Source organism: Nyctereutes procyonoides, unplaced genomic scaffold (genome assembly GCF_905146905.1).
Source record: "Nyctereutes procyonoides isolate TBG_1078 unplaced genomic scaffold, NYPRO_anot_genome, whole genome shotgun sequence".
Classification (NCBI taxonomy): domain Eukaryota; kingdom Metazoa; phylum Chordata; class Mammalia; order Carnivora; family Canidae; genus Nyctereutes; species Nyctereutes procyonoides.
The window spans coordinates 20,157,120-20,171,958 of record NW_026575142.1 but is presented as its reverse complement, the minus strand read 5'-3'; the positions used below and the strand labels follow the sequence as shown (position 1 = coordinate 20,171,958).

At 34.9% G+C, this 14,839-nt stretch overlaps 1 protein-coding gene across 1 annotated transcript in view; it reads right to left on the bottom strand.

Moving 5' to 3' along the window:
- TTC21B (tetratricopeptide repeat domain 21B) overlaps positions 1-14,839 on the bottom strand; it is a 78,083-nt gene that overhangs the window by 45,471 nt on the left and 17,773 nt on the right. The window contains exons 7-14 of the mRNA XM_055308265.1: positions 14,467-14,551; positions 12,506-12,604; positions 10,658-10,850; positions 10,106-10,203; positions 9,587-9,787; positions 5,807-5,936; positions 2,266-2,423; positions 569-793 (exon numbers count right to left, since the gene is read on the bottom strand). Coding sequence (XP_055164240.1) covers positions 569-793; positions 2,266-2,423; positions 5,807-5,936; positions 9,587-9,787; positions 10,106-10,203; positions 10,658-10,850; positions 12,506-12,604; positions 14,467-14,551 — 1,189 coding nt within the window. The remainder of the gene's footprint in view (positions 1-568; positions 794-2,265; positions 2,424-5,806; positions 5,937-9,586; positions 9,788-10,105; positions 10,204-10,657; positions 10,851-12,505; positions 12,605-14,466; positions 14,552-14,839) is intronic.

The following is a 14,839-nucleotide window of genomic DNA, read 5'->3' as shown; positions in this document are numbered from 1 at the left end:
TTATATTATACTATTATATATATTATTTTAAGTATTTGATTGTATGATCATCCTCTGAGTTTACCAAAGCTGCATTCATCGAGTGGTTCTTCTGTTCTCAACTGTTAGAATTTTAGGCTCGTATTATCACTGGATTCCAGGAGTACTTGTGTGTGTGTGTGTGTGTATGAATCTTTCCAGGAGTCCACAGAATGATAACCATGTTATATTATTACCTTTTATGATAGCCAAGGTCATCAAATATTATATTACTATATACATTATATACATTATATTACATTAATGTTTTTATGGTACATATTAAGTTATATTCCTGTTCTTATTTATATTATACATATACTACTATATTGCCTGGTAGCTAATGAAAGTACATGGATACCTAAGGTCATCCAGGTGCAAATTATGTTTAACCTGCAGAAAGGGCATGATTTTGCACCAAGTGATAAATAAATTTTCTAAGCTTTACCAGTTGGGCAAGAAAATAATTTCAGCTTTTTCATTTCCCACTAACATACATACTTGTAAAACAAAGTTCAGAGCTGAACCACTGAATTAAAATCTGACTTACCTGTTCTCCATTTAAGCGGTGGACCTCCACCAACTCAAGAAAGATTGATAAACGATGGTTGGCATCAACTTCGGTTCTTCTGTATTTTGATTTTGAAGAAGATCCAATTCTCCTCATTCCTGGTAAACTCATGGCCATATGCAGAGTTTTAATTGCTTCTGCTATTTCTCCCATTTTCTTTTGTGACTGAGCTTTTATCAAATGATATAAAGGGTATTCCCTCACCTGAAAAAATAATATTCAGAAATACTTCCTTAGAGTACTTACAACACCAACACATAATTTACAATCCACCAAGCATTAGAATCCCTGAGGATAGCCTATACATGAGGTCTATTTCTGTCCTTTTATTAACTTTCTGATCACTTATTGTATTAAATCAGATTCAGGCAATCTGCCACTACCTAGCATCTTCCTGGATAACAGATAAGGTCATTAAGGGCTTTTACCATGATAGAAGAGAAAATACAAAAAAAACTTGTAAAGCTACCAAATATATTCTAAGAAATTTAGTTTTCAGGAAAGGAATTTATCTGGGACTTCTAGTAGCAGTAATATAGTCATTAGATTTCTAGAAATACATTTTTCCCTTTAATTTTTAATTTTAAGATTAAGATTGAAAATCTCAGAACACTTTAGCAAACATGGTTTTACCCTCTGATATTACTCTGAAATACTTAGTAATGAAGCTTCTGTCTTTATTTTGGCTATCAAGTGTATCAAGAAAAAAATATGAAAATGACAAAATAAACGAAGGAGTCAAAGACAGGAGATAATCCAGAATGAGGTGATATGGTAGCCATGTAATGTCTAGGATGGCTACAATCATCCTTAAGGTCATGGCTGTAAGCCTTAGTAGGCATCACATTTTCTGGTAAGCTTCGTGTAAATTCTCATGCTTCTGTTCTCTCGGAGATTTAGATCCACTGGGATGGGATACTGGCACTGGGATAAGTGCCACTAGTCTTGAGAACTACCGACCTAAGAAGCAGGCACTATCTTCTGCAAATCCTGAATTGACCAGTCCACAGAAGGGCCCTCAAATAGGGTTCAAGACCCTGTGAACCAAAGCAAAAGTTTGAGAAGCTCCTCCATGACTCTAGGTAGTTCAGGAAGCACCTGAACCTATGATTTTCCCTAATGATATGGGATGTAACACAGAATATCCTGCATAGAAATCTAATGTGTTTATATCCTCAAACCAAATATGAACTTTCAAAATGCTAGGTGCTCTTTGATGATGACTCTAAAAAGTTATTAGAACCCACAATCCAAGACAGAAACAAGCAATAAAACAGAGTTCTTACACATAAAAATATTTGGCATAATGCTCTATAGTTTACAATCATCTTTATATACATCCATTACCGCATTTAATGCCTACTATAACTGTAGGGTGTTATTATATGAATTTTATAGAGAAGAAAACAGGTTCGCGGCGGGGGCGGGGGGGGAGAAGTGGGAAAACCAGACACTGACCTCCCAGGCCTTGTCTCCAAATCCATACAGCTTTTTAATTACACCACAGCTGCCCCCACTTTTTCTCCCACTGCTTGTGAATCCAAACTTTTTTCCATTAAAAATGCATTTATTAGCAAAACATTATAGGCAAAAATACAGAACAGCTGCATATGTAAACACTTGCTAAAGGTTCAAAAGGCTAATATGTCTTATCCATCTGAATGTGGAATACTTACCTTAAAATTATAGCTCAAACAGAGTTCAAGTGACTGAGAACACAATTTGAATTTTTCCTGAGACAAATAAACCTGAGCTATCAGGAGATGAGCATCTGCATAAGAAGGACTGTGTTCTAGGCAATGCTGCAGGTTATTGTAAGCTGCTTCAATGTCACCTAACAAAAGAAACAAAGCATTAGAATTCATATGGTTGAAAGATTAGAGATGTGAGAGGGACATGAGTAGTTTATATAGTTCCAGTGTTTAAACCTAAAGTCCTCCATTCATAAGGCAGTGGCGTAACCCCTACCTGCCCCAAGTAGCCTCTTTCCAGGCTTCATGAAAAGAATATACCTGTAAGTCAGACCAGTCATAAGCAGCAAATCAGAGAAAGCTGTGAAAGGATCAATCACCATCACTACTGAGAGAACTATAAATATAAGTATTATATTATAATATATATTATATTAATTATGTATATATATTATATAATATATTATATTATATAAATATAATATAAAGGACTATAAATGTACCTTTATTTTCCCAAAGACCTTTTTACTTACAAATTCATTACAGTAAGTTTTGTGAACATAGACATTTAAGTGGCTAGAGTTCTGTACTATCATTTATATTAACAAAGAGGACATAGTCTTATAATCATCCTCGGCCAGAAATTTTACCATTGTATAAAAAATAACCAAAGAAGCATAAGGATATATTCCAGACATTCAGAAATATGAGCTATTGACTTAATATGCCTTTAAATGCCAACTGTAATAGTCCATGTTTTGGACACACGTCATCTGTACATCTGGGAGTCGTAGGTGGAAGAAATGATAAAAATTAAAGTGACAGGAATGGTGAATCTGTTCAGCTCAGGCTGGGAGACGGGGTAGAAAGAGGCTCTTCAGAGAAAGAAGAGCATAAACTCTAGGTCCTAGAAGAACTTCCTAGTGAGGTAACCCACAGCAATCTGCCTAAAACCATCTCAGACGGGCGTTAAGTAGACATAGAGCTCAGCTCCCCATTCAACCTTGCTAGAAGCATTGGGGAGGAACAGACCCTAAATTACTCTCTGTTCCATTACATTCCTCAATCTCACCTGATATTTCAATAGACCAAACAAGGTTTACAGTTAGGGCTTCCAGTTCTCAAAGGCCCAACCAACCAATGACGGAGTCCATTTAAACAGAAAACAGTTGTTTGAGACAGAGGATTAATAAACAAGTAATGGGCTGAGGCTGCATAATACTTATTAAACAGTATCAAAATTTGCCAATCAACTATCAACATATTAAATAATATTGGGTTCTTTTTAGTCATGATACAATCTAACACTCAAGAACTGAACAGGCGGAAAAGCAAACAGGAAGGTTAAGTGTAATAAATTGGTGTGCAAATTACCACCCCCATGTTCTTTTATGAGGAAGAGGATTAAGGAGATAACCTGAAGGTTACTGCTAAGGGGGGAAAGTACAGAGGAAAAGAATCAGAGTTTAAAAATAGGAGACTGAAGAATATGAAGACTGTATGAATAATTGAGATCAGAATTTTTGTTTCTTTTAAGGGTGATGGAGGGGGAAAGATGTGTGGTTAGTATTTACAAGGTCACTAAATACTTAAAAGTGAGAAATGGGTAATCACTGTTGTAGAAAATAGCCATATAAACAACACATCAACATCACATTTTTATCTAAGAGTAGCCCAATTTCCCTTAAGAGAAAAATGAAAGAACATTTCTGTCTTGCATGTATGTCTTTGTTACGGCCCTACGTAACACAGAATTTGGCTGGCCTTTGTCCCAGGTTCCTGGGAGAATTTCCTGAGTGAGAGGAATATCTTTGCCGTTTGAGGTTGGCTCTGATCATTTACGTAAGTGAAAAGATGAATGATAAGCCCTAGATAGCTTATGTTAAGAATGTGACTCAATGGGGACTAGCCATGCCAGAAAGACCAACCATGTAGAGGGTTGGGGCCTGAACCACATGCTATCTACCTGAACTGGGGTGCAGGACCCTGGGGATCAATCTTTGCCCAATGATTCAATCCATGCCTATATACTGAATCTCTAATAAAAACTCTAAGCCTGGGGTGAGCTTCCCAGGTTGTTAATGCTCTCTATGTACTGTCATATACAGTTGTGTTGGAGAGTTGATGTGTACTGACTCTACAGACAGCTTCACATTTGGGACCCTCCTAGGGCTTCGCCCTGTGCATCTGTCCCTTTTGCTGGTTTGGATTAGTATCCTTCTACTATACTACAACTCTAATTGTAAATAGTGATTTCCTGAGTTCTAGGAGTCATTCTAGTGACTTTGAATGTGAGGGTTCATAGAAACCCCAAATTTGTAGTCAGCCAGTCAGAAGTTCATATGGCCTTGGCAACCCCAGAACTTGCGGCTCCTGTCTGCACCCTTAGCCTATGAACTCTGGTCCAACTCCAGGTAGTTCTGGGTTGGAAGTCATTGCAATTGCCATCTTATCAGGATACTGCTATTCGGACATATGCCAGCACTATTTCAAATGAATCAACGCTGCTGTTTTTAAAAATGGGGTCAACATACAAGACTTTCATTTCCAGAGACTTTGGCAATTAAGAATTAACTATATTGAGACTGATTTTTATCAATTTTCAAAATAACAGATGTCCAACAGATTAATCACAGAACTCAAAGTCCCAGTTTAATTACCTAGTAGATAATACCATTTCAACTGAGAGGAAAGTAGGAATACTATGTGGCTCAACAGAACCTAACCAGAAGAAGGTAGTATAGAGCCATTTTATAACTAGAGGTTTTTTATTGATACAAGCTTTTAAGATCATCTAGGTTTTTTTTTTTTTTCTAACAGTTAAAATCGAGGTCCAAAAACTTAGCAAAGTCAGTCTTTTAATTCTCTCCATTACATATAAGAAATAGTTGTTTAGGATGATACTTTATTTTTTTTTTGGATGATACTTTTAAATTGGTTTCTACCCCCTTACTTAATTTACTTTGTGTGGCATTCATCTAGAAAAGGTACATAAATATAAGCCCCAAAGGTTGGTCTATTATGTAACAGTCGCACGCATGTTTGTGTCCTAAAAGACTAAGGTTATATATCTGGAATTAATTTTTTAGCTATACATAATCACAGAAACTAGACAGGAATTAATCAATACATTTCACAAAGACCCAAAACCTGGTAAAACTTTGCATCTGGCTATGCCAATGAGTTACTAACTATAGACTAAAGACTATAAATTCTCATTGTCATCTAAGTATCACCTGACAGACTTTTTTGTGGGTGGTAAAACTGCATTTCCCCAGCAATTCACTAAAACAACAAAAGTTTATAGTAATTTTTAAAGAATTAAATAGAAAAGATTATTATGCACTTTTATTTTGGATTAAAATGATTTATTTGTCCACAAGTAAAATGCATTTCATGGGACTTTTCTCCATATATGTGGAGTAATTAAGTTTATTTATCCTTAAAAAAAAAAAAGTTTATTTACCCTTGTTTTTGTCAACATCAGAATAAAAAGGTTTTTTTAAGTTTTTAAGGTATATCCTACCTGACAAATATTTCACTTTTGCTATTAGGAAGACAGCTTGCTGAAGACCTGGTACAGTTCTTACTATAGTCTCCAGGACTGAGGTACAACGTCTTAGAAGTGGAGAAAGAGGTTGCCCAGGACTTGCAGGCTAAACAAAACAAATTAGCATATTATTTTATGCGTTTATTGTAGTATTGAGCTAAGAGTGAACACACGTATTAAATTTTAGTATAACGGGCAAAACTAGGTATTTTTCCAAAATTTCTGTTATTCCTTTTTGCACAGTATCTTAATTATAATGTAACTAATACTATGTTATCTCCCTGGGATCTGTGAACAGATCATGTAAATAATGGCTTCTATTCAGCAAAATAGTCATGAAATTATTACACTAATTTGATTAACACAAAAGGAGCATGTTTGTTCATTGTGAAGGAAACATATTCAAAGTAAAGATAATTGAGAAGTAGAATTTCTTGCTGGAATTGAGGGTCAAGGCAATGTGAATTCTAAGTGTAGACCTGCCCTGTGATTTATTCAGTTCGGTGACTTACATCACCCCCTGGAGTACTATAAGATTAGTTTCTAGAAAATTCTTTTCTTTCCCCCTAGTAGAAATGAGAAGGTAGATTTCTGTAGTACACTTCATACGTGCTTTACTATCTCATACCTACACACTCTGCTTTTCTGCCGGGCATGCTGAAGGCCCACAAAAGTTTTTTTTTTCTTTCTCTTTTTATTAATACGCAGTGAATATGATAACTGAATCAGTATTAGGACATTTATTGTTTTAGTGGCTGTCTACCCAACCAAGCTGTACCCAATGGATACAAACTCACAAGCTACGAATGTGATCTTAAAGTTTAAGTGTCAAATCCTCCTTCTCCTGGCTTTGCCCTACCAATGCTGATTCCCTTACCTGAAAAGCAATCTTCCCCACTGTCCTCCTGCACCCCACAAATACAAACTGTTAGCTAGAGTATGGTCTCTTACTGACAGTCTATAACGCGATGTTGTTTCTGACAAGAAAGTGCCTCATCTCTTCACTACATTGAAGCACGAAAAAATGCATGCTCAAAAGGAATTTCAATGGTGCCTAGAACACCTCAACTTCTTTAAATTTCCACAGCACTTTTAATCTATGTAATAAAATTGAGCGTTCTATAATATCTTATACAACTCCATAGTAGTTTCACAGTTTGTTCTGCTTCTTTTACAGGGCTAGGATCTTTAATGTGCCTTGAAGATTGGAATTTTACACATTTTCACACAGTAATGAGTACGGAGTAAATTATTTTTTCAGTGTACTTGAAAATAGTGAAAGTATAGGTGATAGTGAGGTTAAGGTTCTTTGCCATCTGCTAAGAATTACTTATTGAAAAAATATTATTTTATTAGAGAACCATCATCATTTTTTACTGTAAACACTTTCAGGGGGGCTGATTGTGGACAATCCCTAAGCTAATAGCTGTTTGATTAAAAAAAAAAATATATATATATATAAAAGCGCCAAGGAACAGAGCTGGAGAGACAAGTCTGTCTTTCCGATATTTCCCCATGAAAATGACATGATAAATACTAATTAGATGTCATCATGCTGACAAAGGTTATATTGTAGGAACACAGAATGTTTTAGACTAGGGACACAATTGGCACTTAATACATTATTTCTTGCTCCACCTACAATTAATTTTTAGCATAGCTGCCAGGGAAATCCTTTTAAATTGCTGAGTCAGATCATGCTAGAAATCAAATTGAGGCCAGGGGACCGACAACAACAACCTCTAAGGCCCTACATGGTCTGCTGTCCTCTGCTGTGACCTCCTCCTTACTCCATCCCGGTCACATTAGTCTCCATGAGTCCCTTTGGGCCGCTGTGCAACTGTTTCTGTGCCTGAGACAATGTACACCATATTTCTACCTGAACTCTTCAGGTTTTTGTTCACCTTTAAGCATCTCAACGAGGCCTAGCCAGACCATCTTACCTAAAATTACCAACCTCCAACCCATTCTGTTATTTTCCATTATATAATTGACTTGATTATATTATCTGTCTGCTCCTACTAGATATATATGCTTCAAGAGGGCAAAGGCTGTGGTTTACTCCTACACAACCACCTCCCCAGCTCCAGGCAGAGGCCTGGGTACTCTACAAGCATTTGTTGAGTGAATTCTGAAGGCTGCACAAATAGTGAAAAATGAATTCCAACTCTAAGCAACCGAAAACAGATCATAACAGGGGAGCCTGGGATCAATCTTAGGTGTTATTCCAGAAGGGTTAATTTATTTTTCTTTCTTTTCAAGTATTTATTTAAATTCTACTTAGTTAACATACTGTACAATAGGGTTTCAGGAACAGGATTTAGTGGTTCATCACTTACATGTAACACCCAATGCTCTTCACAACAAGTGCCCTCCTTAAACCCCATCACCCATTTAGCCCATCCCCTGCCCATCTCCCTTCAGCAACCCCTCCATCTGTTCTCTATTCTTAAGAAGGGTTAATTTAAAACAGAAGATGAAAGTCTGGAAAAGGACATGGTGCTCAAAAAAGCAACATGGCTTCCCTAAAGAAAGGCCATTATCCTCATCCTTGTTAACACCTTTATGGAAGCTGTAAATCAGGGAAAATGCTAAGAATACTATGCTTTTAACAATGAACTATTTGATACTACCGTTATGATATTCCTGTGCCGAACTGTGAGCTGAGTATAGTAACGTTAAGGCGTCTGCTTACTGTCTGTAATAAGAGTGCTAACTATCTACATAAATTTCAACTGAAGTCTCTGATAGTAGAATAAAAGGACCCATTCTCAGTTCTACTCAGAGGTAGATAAGGCAGATGGCAGATGACAATAAAGATCATATAAATAGATGATAATCAGGATCTAAAAGAATATGGTAACCTGGAGTTACAAGATGAATCTGAGGAGATAAAATTTCATAGGGATAAATATACAGTCTACATGTGGGTCCTAAATTGTATGAATAATAGACCTAGGACTTACATTAACTATTAATTCTACAGGGGTTGATAATGATTCACAGAAAAAAGCTAGAGAAACATCCAGAATCAGGGAGGCAGAGGATCTGCCAAGGTCAAACCTGTATACGCAACAGCGCGTGAGCTTACTGAGACTTGACTAACAAAATGAAGGCTACCCTCAGGCTCACCACCAGGGTTCTAATTATGTCACATAAAAAATAAATAGCTAAAAGCCTGGAATTGTTTGGGGGGAACATGAAAACTAATTTCTAAAATCCAAAAGTCTGTTTTATGAATGAGGAATAATTCTTGCTTTGGCGAAGTAACAACTTGCTCTGTGCCACCTCAGAGACCAGGACTACCAAGAAAAGGGTGAATTTTTTTTATAAGACAAAGTTGAGTCTGGCAACATAGGAACTACAGTGTAACAGTCATAGTCATACAGTAAGAACTGCATTTTTTAGTGTACTCAGAGGCTGGATGGGGATTTGATGTGGATATTATGCAGCACATTCAAGTATTGCAAGCACATCTGAATTAAAAGACTTCTAATATTTTTTCTGAACTTAGGATTTTAAGATTTTATGAACTACGTGTGAATATTTGTAAACAAATACATTTATTATTTGATAGGAGTCATTGGTATAAACATTCTGATTTTAAAACTATTTCAACTAATACAGATACCAATACTGCCACTGTCAAATGCTGATACAATCTAACATGTGAAAGACAATTTATTAGCATGTTTTAAAAGACACCATGTAAATGATGTTGTAAATATTTTCACTGAAAATAAGTCCCAGAATTACCTGCATTGGACAGAAATTCAGATATTCTGTAATAATTTCCAGCAAGAAATCAGGATTTAAGCTCTCAAAATACTGTATGCCAAGTGGTAAATCTTCTAGCTGTGAAAAATGAGTGTCCAGAACATCGTTTAACAAATTAATAACTTCTTCTCGTGGTTTATTTTTCTTCATTGCAAGAATCGCACGTAAATAGGTTAATTCCTAGAAATTAAGTAGTTGTCATTAATTATCCCATTCAGTTGCAAAGCCGTTTATTTCTACTTATATTTCAAAGGTATATGAAGTGCTATTTATGTGAAATATTTGTTCAAATTCAAGTAGTAGCTTGAACAAACTTTAAGAATCTTACACGAGAATATTTAAAGTCTAATTGTGCATGGAGGTAAGTTAGTAAATGCAATTATATATTAAAATTTGTATATATTAGTCCTTAAATCCATTACTAGTACTAAAATTTAAAATCTCGTATTTTATAAACAGTAGCTAGGATCTACCATCTGATAAAATAAAATACTGTACCGGAGATTTTCCAATAGACTGCTGAATTTCACTAAGGAACTCTAGCTGCTGATCTGCGTCCTGTAACTGTCCTTCTATTAATTGACATCGGATAAACCCTAAAACCAAACAGGACAAAAATAGTCAAAGTCCACATCAATTCAGCCTTGTACACTTCAAACATTAATAAAACACATTTCCCCCATAATATATTAAAGTATTAATACATTATCATAAACTATAATACATTAAAGTAGTACTACCTCAGATTCTTAAAAAAGGAAAAAGAAGAATGAAAAGAAAATGGGCAGCTTTGTATGCAAATTAAAATCAGGTAGTAAGAAATTCAGAATTTATAGGAACTATCCCATAAAAATATATTCTCTCAAGATATTACTTAAGAAATAAAAACTTTAGTTTTAAAGATCTGTGGGTTTTTTTTTCTATTGTGGATAATGAAGGACAGTCTAATTTTAGAAATCCACAACATACATCGTTTTTTTTTAACAGCAGGTTTTAAGAGGAATTGTTACTTGCACCTATCTGAAGAACATTTATAAACAGCTGTCATACCAGTTAGCGCAGGAATACTAGTTTCATCAAGTGTTAGGGCCGTCTTATACCACTTCAGTGCCTCTTTAACTTTTCCTTGTAAAATCATTTGATATCCAAGTTCTGTAGCAAATTCTGATTGCTGAGGGGTTAAACTAAAAGCTCTTTCCAGTAATGTCTGAATTTTTTGAAGAATGAGTTGACTTCGCCCACACTAAAAAGAAAAAAGTTTTAGACTAGAAAGTCAAACATTTCTACTCAGGTGGGAGGATTATTTTTTCCTAAAGATAACGAATTATTTGTATTTCATAGAAATAGACTTAAAATTATTTAATAATAAAAACCTAAAACTTCTCTATTTACTATCTAGACAGTACATAACAGCAAGAAAGTTTATATCCCATCAGGATGAAAGTCCTAATGAGCAGTGCTTTTAAACAATAGCTTTTTGAAAAGTATACTCTAATGATGTTGCTGCACAAGTATATTTTTTAGCACTGTCTCATGATTGTTTTACAAATTAGACAAGAAAATTGTTACTTTAAGTTTATACATATGTGTGTGTGTTTATATATTTTTACACATATAAATCTATATCTATATCTATATCTAAAACTATCTATCCATAACTCTAATCAAAATACAGGACAAGGATTTGTTTTCCCCCTAAGGAGAAGATACGCCACCAGGGAAAATATTTTAAAAGATCACGTTAGAATTTTTGTGAAAAAAGCTTCAAATATGTTTCCAGAAATGGCTACTCTGCTAAAGGAAGTATGCAATGTCCTAACATAATAACTTTTAAGACTAAAATACTAGGGCAGCCCCAGTGGCTCAGTGGTTTAGCACTGTCTTGGGCCCGGGACGTGATCCTGGAGATCCGGGATCGGGACCCAAGTCGGGCTCCCTGCATGGAGCCTGCTTCTCCCTCTGCCTGTCTCTCTCTCTCTCTCTCTCTCTGTTTCTTTCATGAATAAATTAAAACTTTAAAAAAATTTAAACAATAAAAAAATAAAGATCCTTTCTTCTTTCAATTATATATTTAGTATTTTACCTACTTGTGTGTACTGTTTTCCTTATTTTTTTCCTAGTTTAATTAAGAACTTTCCAAACCTCTCATTCCTTGTATTGGTTTTGAAAGTCTCCTATTCCATTCCTGATTATCTTCTTATTGGATGTTGTAATAAAAACATTTCTTTACTATTGTATATTTTTTAAAAGAACAAGATCCCAACGATTTGCCCCACCAAACTTCTTTTCAAATACAACTGACCCTTGAATAATGCAGGGTAGGGTGCTATCACCCACATACCACCTCTTCCCTCACTGTTGAAAATCTGCATGCCCAAACACTTAATAGCCTACCACTAACCACACCTTCTTGATAACATAAACAGTCTACTAACACATATTTTGTATATTATATATTCTTACGATAAAGTTAGAGAAAAGAAAATCATATGAAAAATACATTTACAGTACTGTACTGTCTTGACTGAAAACACCTGCATTCAGTGGATTCACACAGTTCAAACCTGTGCTGTTCAAGGGTTGACTGTAGTTTCAAAAAACAAAACAAAGAATAATCCTAGTTATAAATCCTATGCTCTGAATAAAATAAATGACTTTCCATTTTCTTTGGAATTTCCCATTTCCCTATTCTTAAAGGCTCAACAAGCCTCCATGATGCCTTCTTGTGGTTGAAAATCATATCTCCTCTGAACTGACTTTTTAAGAAGTGTATCACACACTTATATATGTATGATATTTTCATTCTGGTCCAAAGGCTCTTTGATACCTCAACCTTTGTGACTTATTTTATATTCCCAGCCACAGATAACAGAGCTGTTCCATATCAGGCGTTCTTACAGTTCTGCTGAAGGCTAATGTGATCTTATAAAAAAGTTGACCATTCTGTGGTTCCATGGCATCCAATGCACTTTCTAAGTTTTCCAGCTTGGTGGCAGCCTAAAACAAAAGTATCAGGATAATTTTAAAACAAACTATGATAAAATGAATATATGACATATACACTAATAAATGTTAATATTAAAAAATCTTTGCTTTTATAAATTCCCTCTTGTCCAGTGAAATCTTCTATGCTGCGAAATGTATTAAAAGTTCTTTTAAAAAGTTCAAGAATTATGAATAAGGAATTGAGTTTTAAAATGTGTCTTTTACCATTTGCTTTGACATGGATGGACCTGGAGGGTATTATGCTGAGTGAAATAAGTAAATCGGAAAAGGACAAACATTATATGGTCTCATTCATTTGGGAAATATAAAAAATAGTGAAACGGAATAAAGGGAAAGGAGAGAAAATGAGTGAAAATATCAGTGAGGGTGACAAAACATGAGAGACACCTAACTCTGGGAAATGAACAAGGGGTGGTGGAAGGGGAGGTGGGCAGGGGGGCTGGGGTGACTGGGTGATGGGCACTGAGAGGGGCATGAGCACTGGGTGTTATGCTATATGTTGGCAAATTGAACTTCAATAAAAAAAATTTTTAAATAAAATAAAATAATAAAATAAAATAAAATAAATAAAATAAAATAAAATAAAATGTGTCTTTTAGGGGTCCCTGGCTTGCTTAGTCAGAAGAGCATGCAACTCTTGGTCTCAGGGTCATGAGTTCCACTTTGGGTAGAGAAATTACTTAAATAAATAAAACTTGAAAAAAAATAAAATAAAATAACCCTATGTGTTTTTAAAATATTTGTTATTGAATGGAAACCTTTGGGTAGGCAAAGATATCCATAATGCTCAATTAACTATATATGCCAAGATCCCTCTTCAATAATTACTTCATGACACACATGAGATATCCACAACAACATATAAACATTGGTATTATATGAGATCAGATTTTGGATTAACTATATATTCTGGCTTATATTAAAATATTCTCTAGAACAGAAAAATCATTATGACACTGTAAGTAATTTTAATGCCTGGAAAATTTACTGAAGAGTTGCCCCTGGTAAAATTCCTCTAGTATTTACTGAAGAACTTCTTAGTTAGTTGCTGTCACATTTAACAATTTAACCAGACTAAACACAATTCAAATCTACTACTGTTATACTACTATTTTGTGACACTGTTTGCTTCAGACTGGGTTTTGGCATTCCATAATGCAGTACATAATCAACATGCTCATTACTAGAAAAATGTGTATCTTATTATAAGGTCCAGTGGGATGTCATCCTAAGCCCATTTAAATGATGCAAACTCAGTTAAACTGTAAAAATACTATGAATTATATTTTGTATACACATTCTTTCATACCTAGCATTACCAGTTACATTAATCATGTAGACTACTGGATGTGAGTTTTAATGTAGAAAACCACTTATGCTTTAATGATTTAAGGAATTTTCAAGGTATTTTAACTATTCCATTATTTTGCTTTATTAGTTGATTTAAGAAGCTCATCAATATGTTCAAGTATATTTCTAGGAATCAAGTAAAACCTACCATGGCACACATTCTTTTTTTTTTTTTAAATAACTTTTTTATTTATTTATTTTTATTGTTATTTAAATATTTATTTATTTATTTATGACAGTCACAGAGAGGGAGAGAGAGAGAGGCAGAGACACAGGCAGAGGGAGAAGCAGGCCCCATGCACTGGGAGCCCGACGTGGGATTCGATTCGGGTCTCCAGGATCGCGCCCTGGGCCAAAGGCAGGCGCCAAACCGCTGCGCCACCCAGGGATCCCCATGGCACACATTCTGAAAGAGCTCTTCAAGGTTCTACTGTATGTGCAGATGTGGGTGTAACTACATATTTTTTTAATACAGGAAACTTAAATAGTACAATACAACTTACCTTCTCTATATCCCCCTCCCTGCACAAATAGTAAAGAGCCAGGATTCTTAGCGCTTCCACATTTTGATTATCTTGAAGCATTAACCTGCAGAAATAACGTTTCGCTTAATGTTTAAATAGCTTAATGTGCTTTCTTTCATGAGGGTTTGAAGAGTCAGTTTTCTGATCTGACTATTCCACTGTCTAAATAGTAATTTTAATTAGTAAAATAATATATCTTATTAAGATTACCAACCTCATTATTTAAGCTAAAAAATACCTCTGAATATTAATCTTTAATATTAGTTTTAAAAAGATATGAATAAAAAAAAAGATATGAATAGATTGTATCAGTCTCTTTAAATCCTTTGGCGATCCTAAATAAAGTATTAGT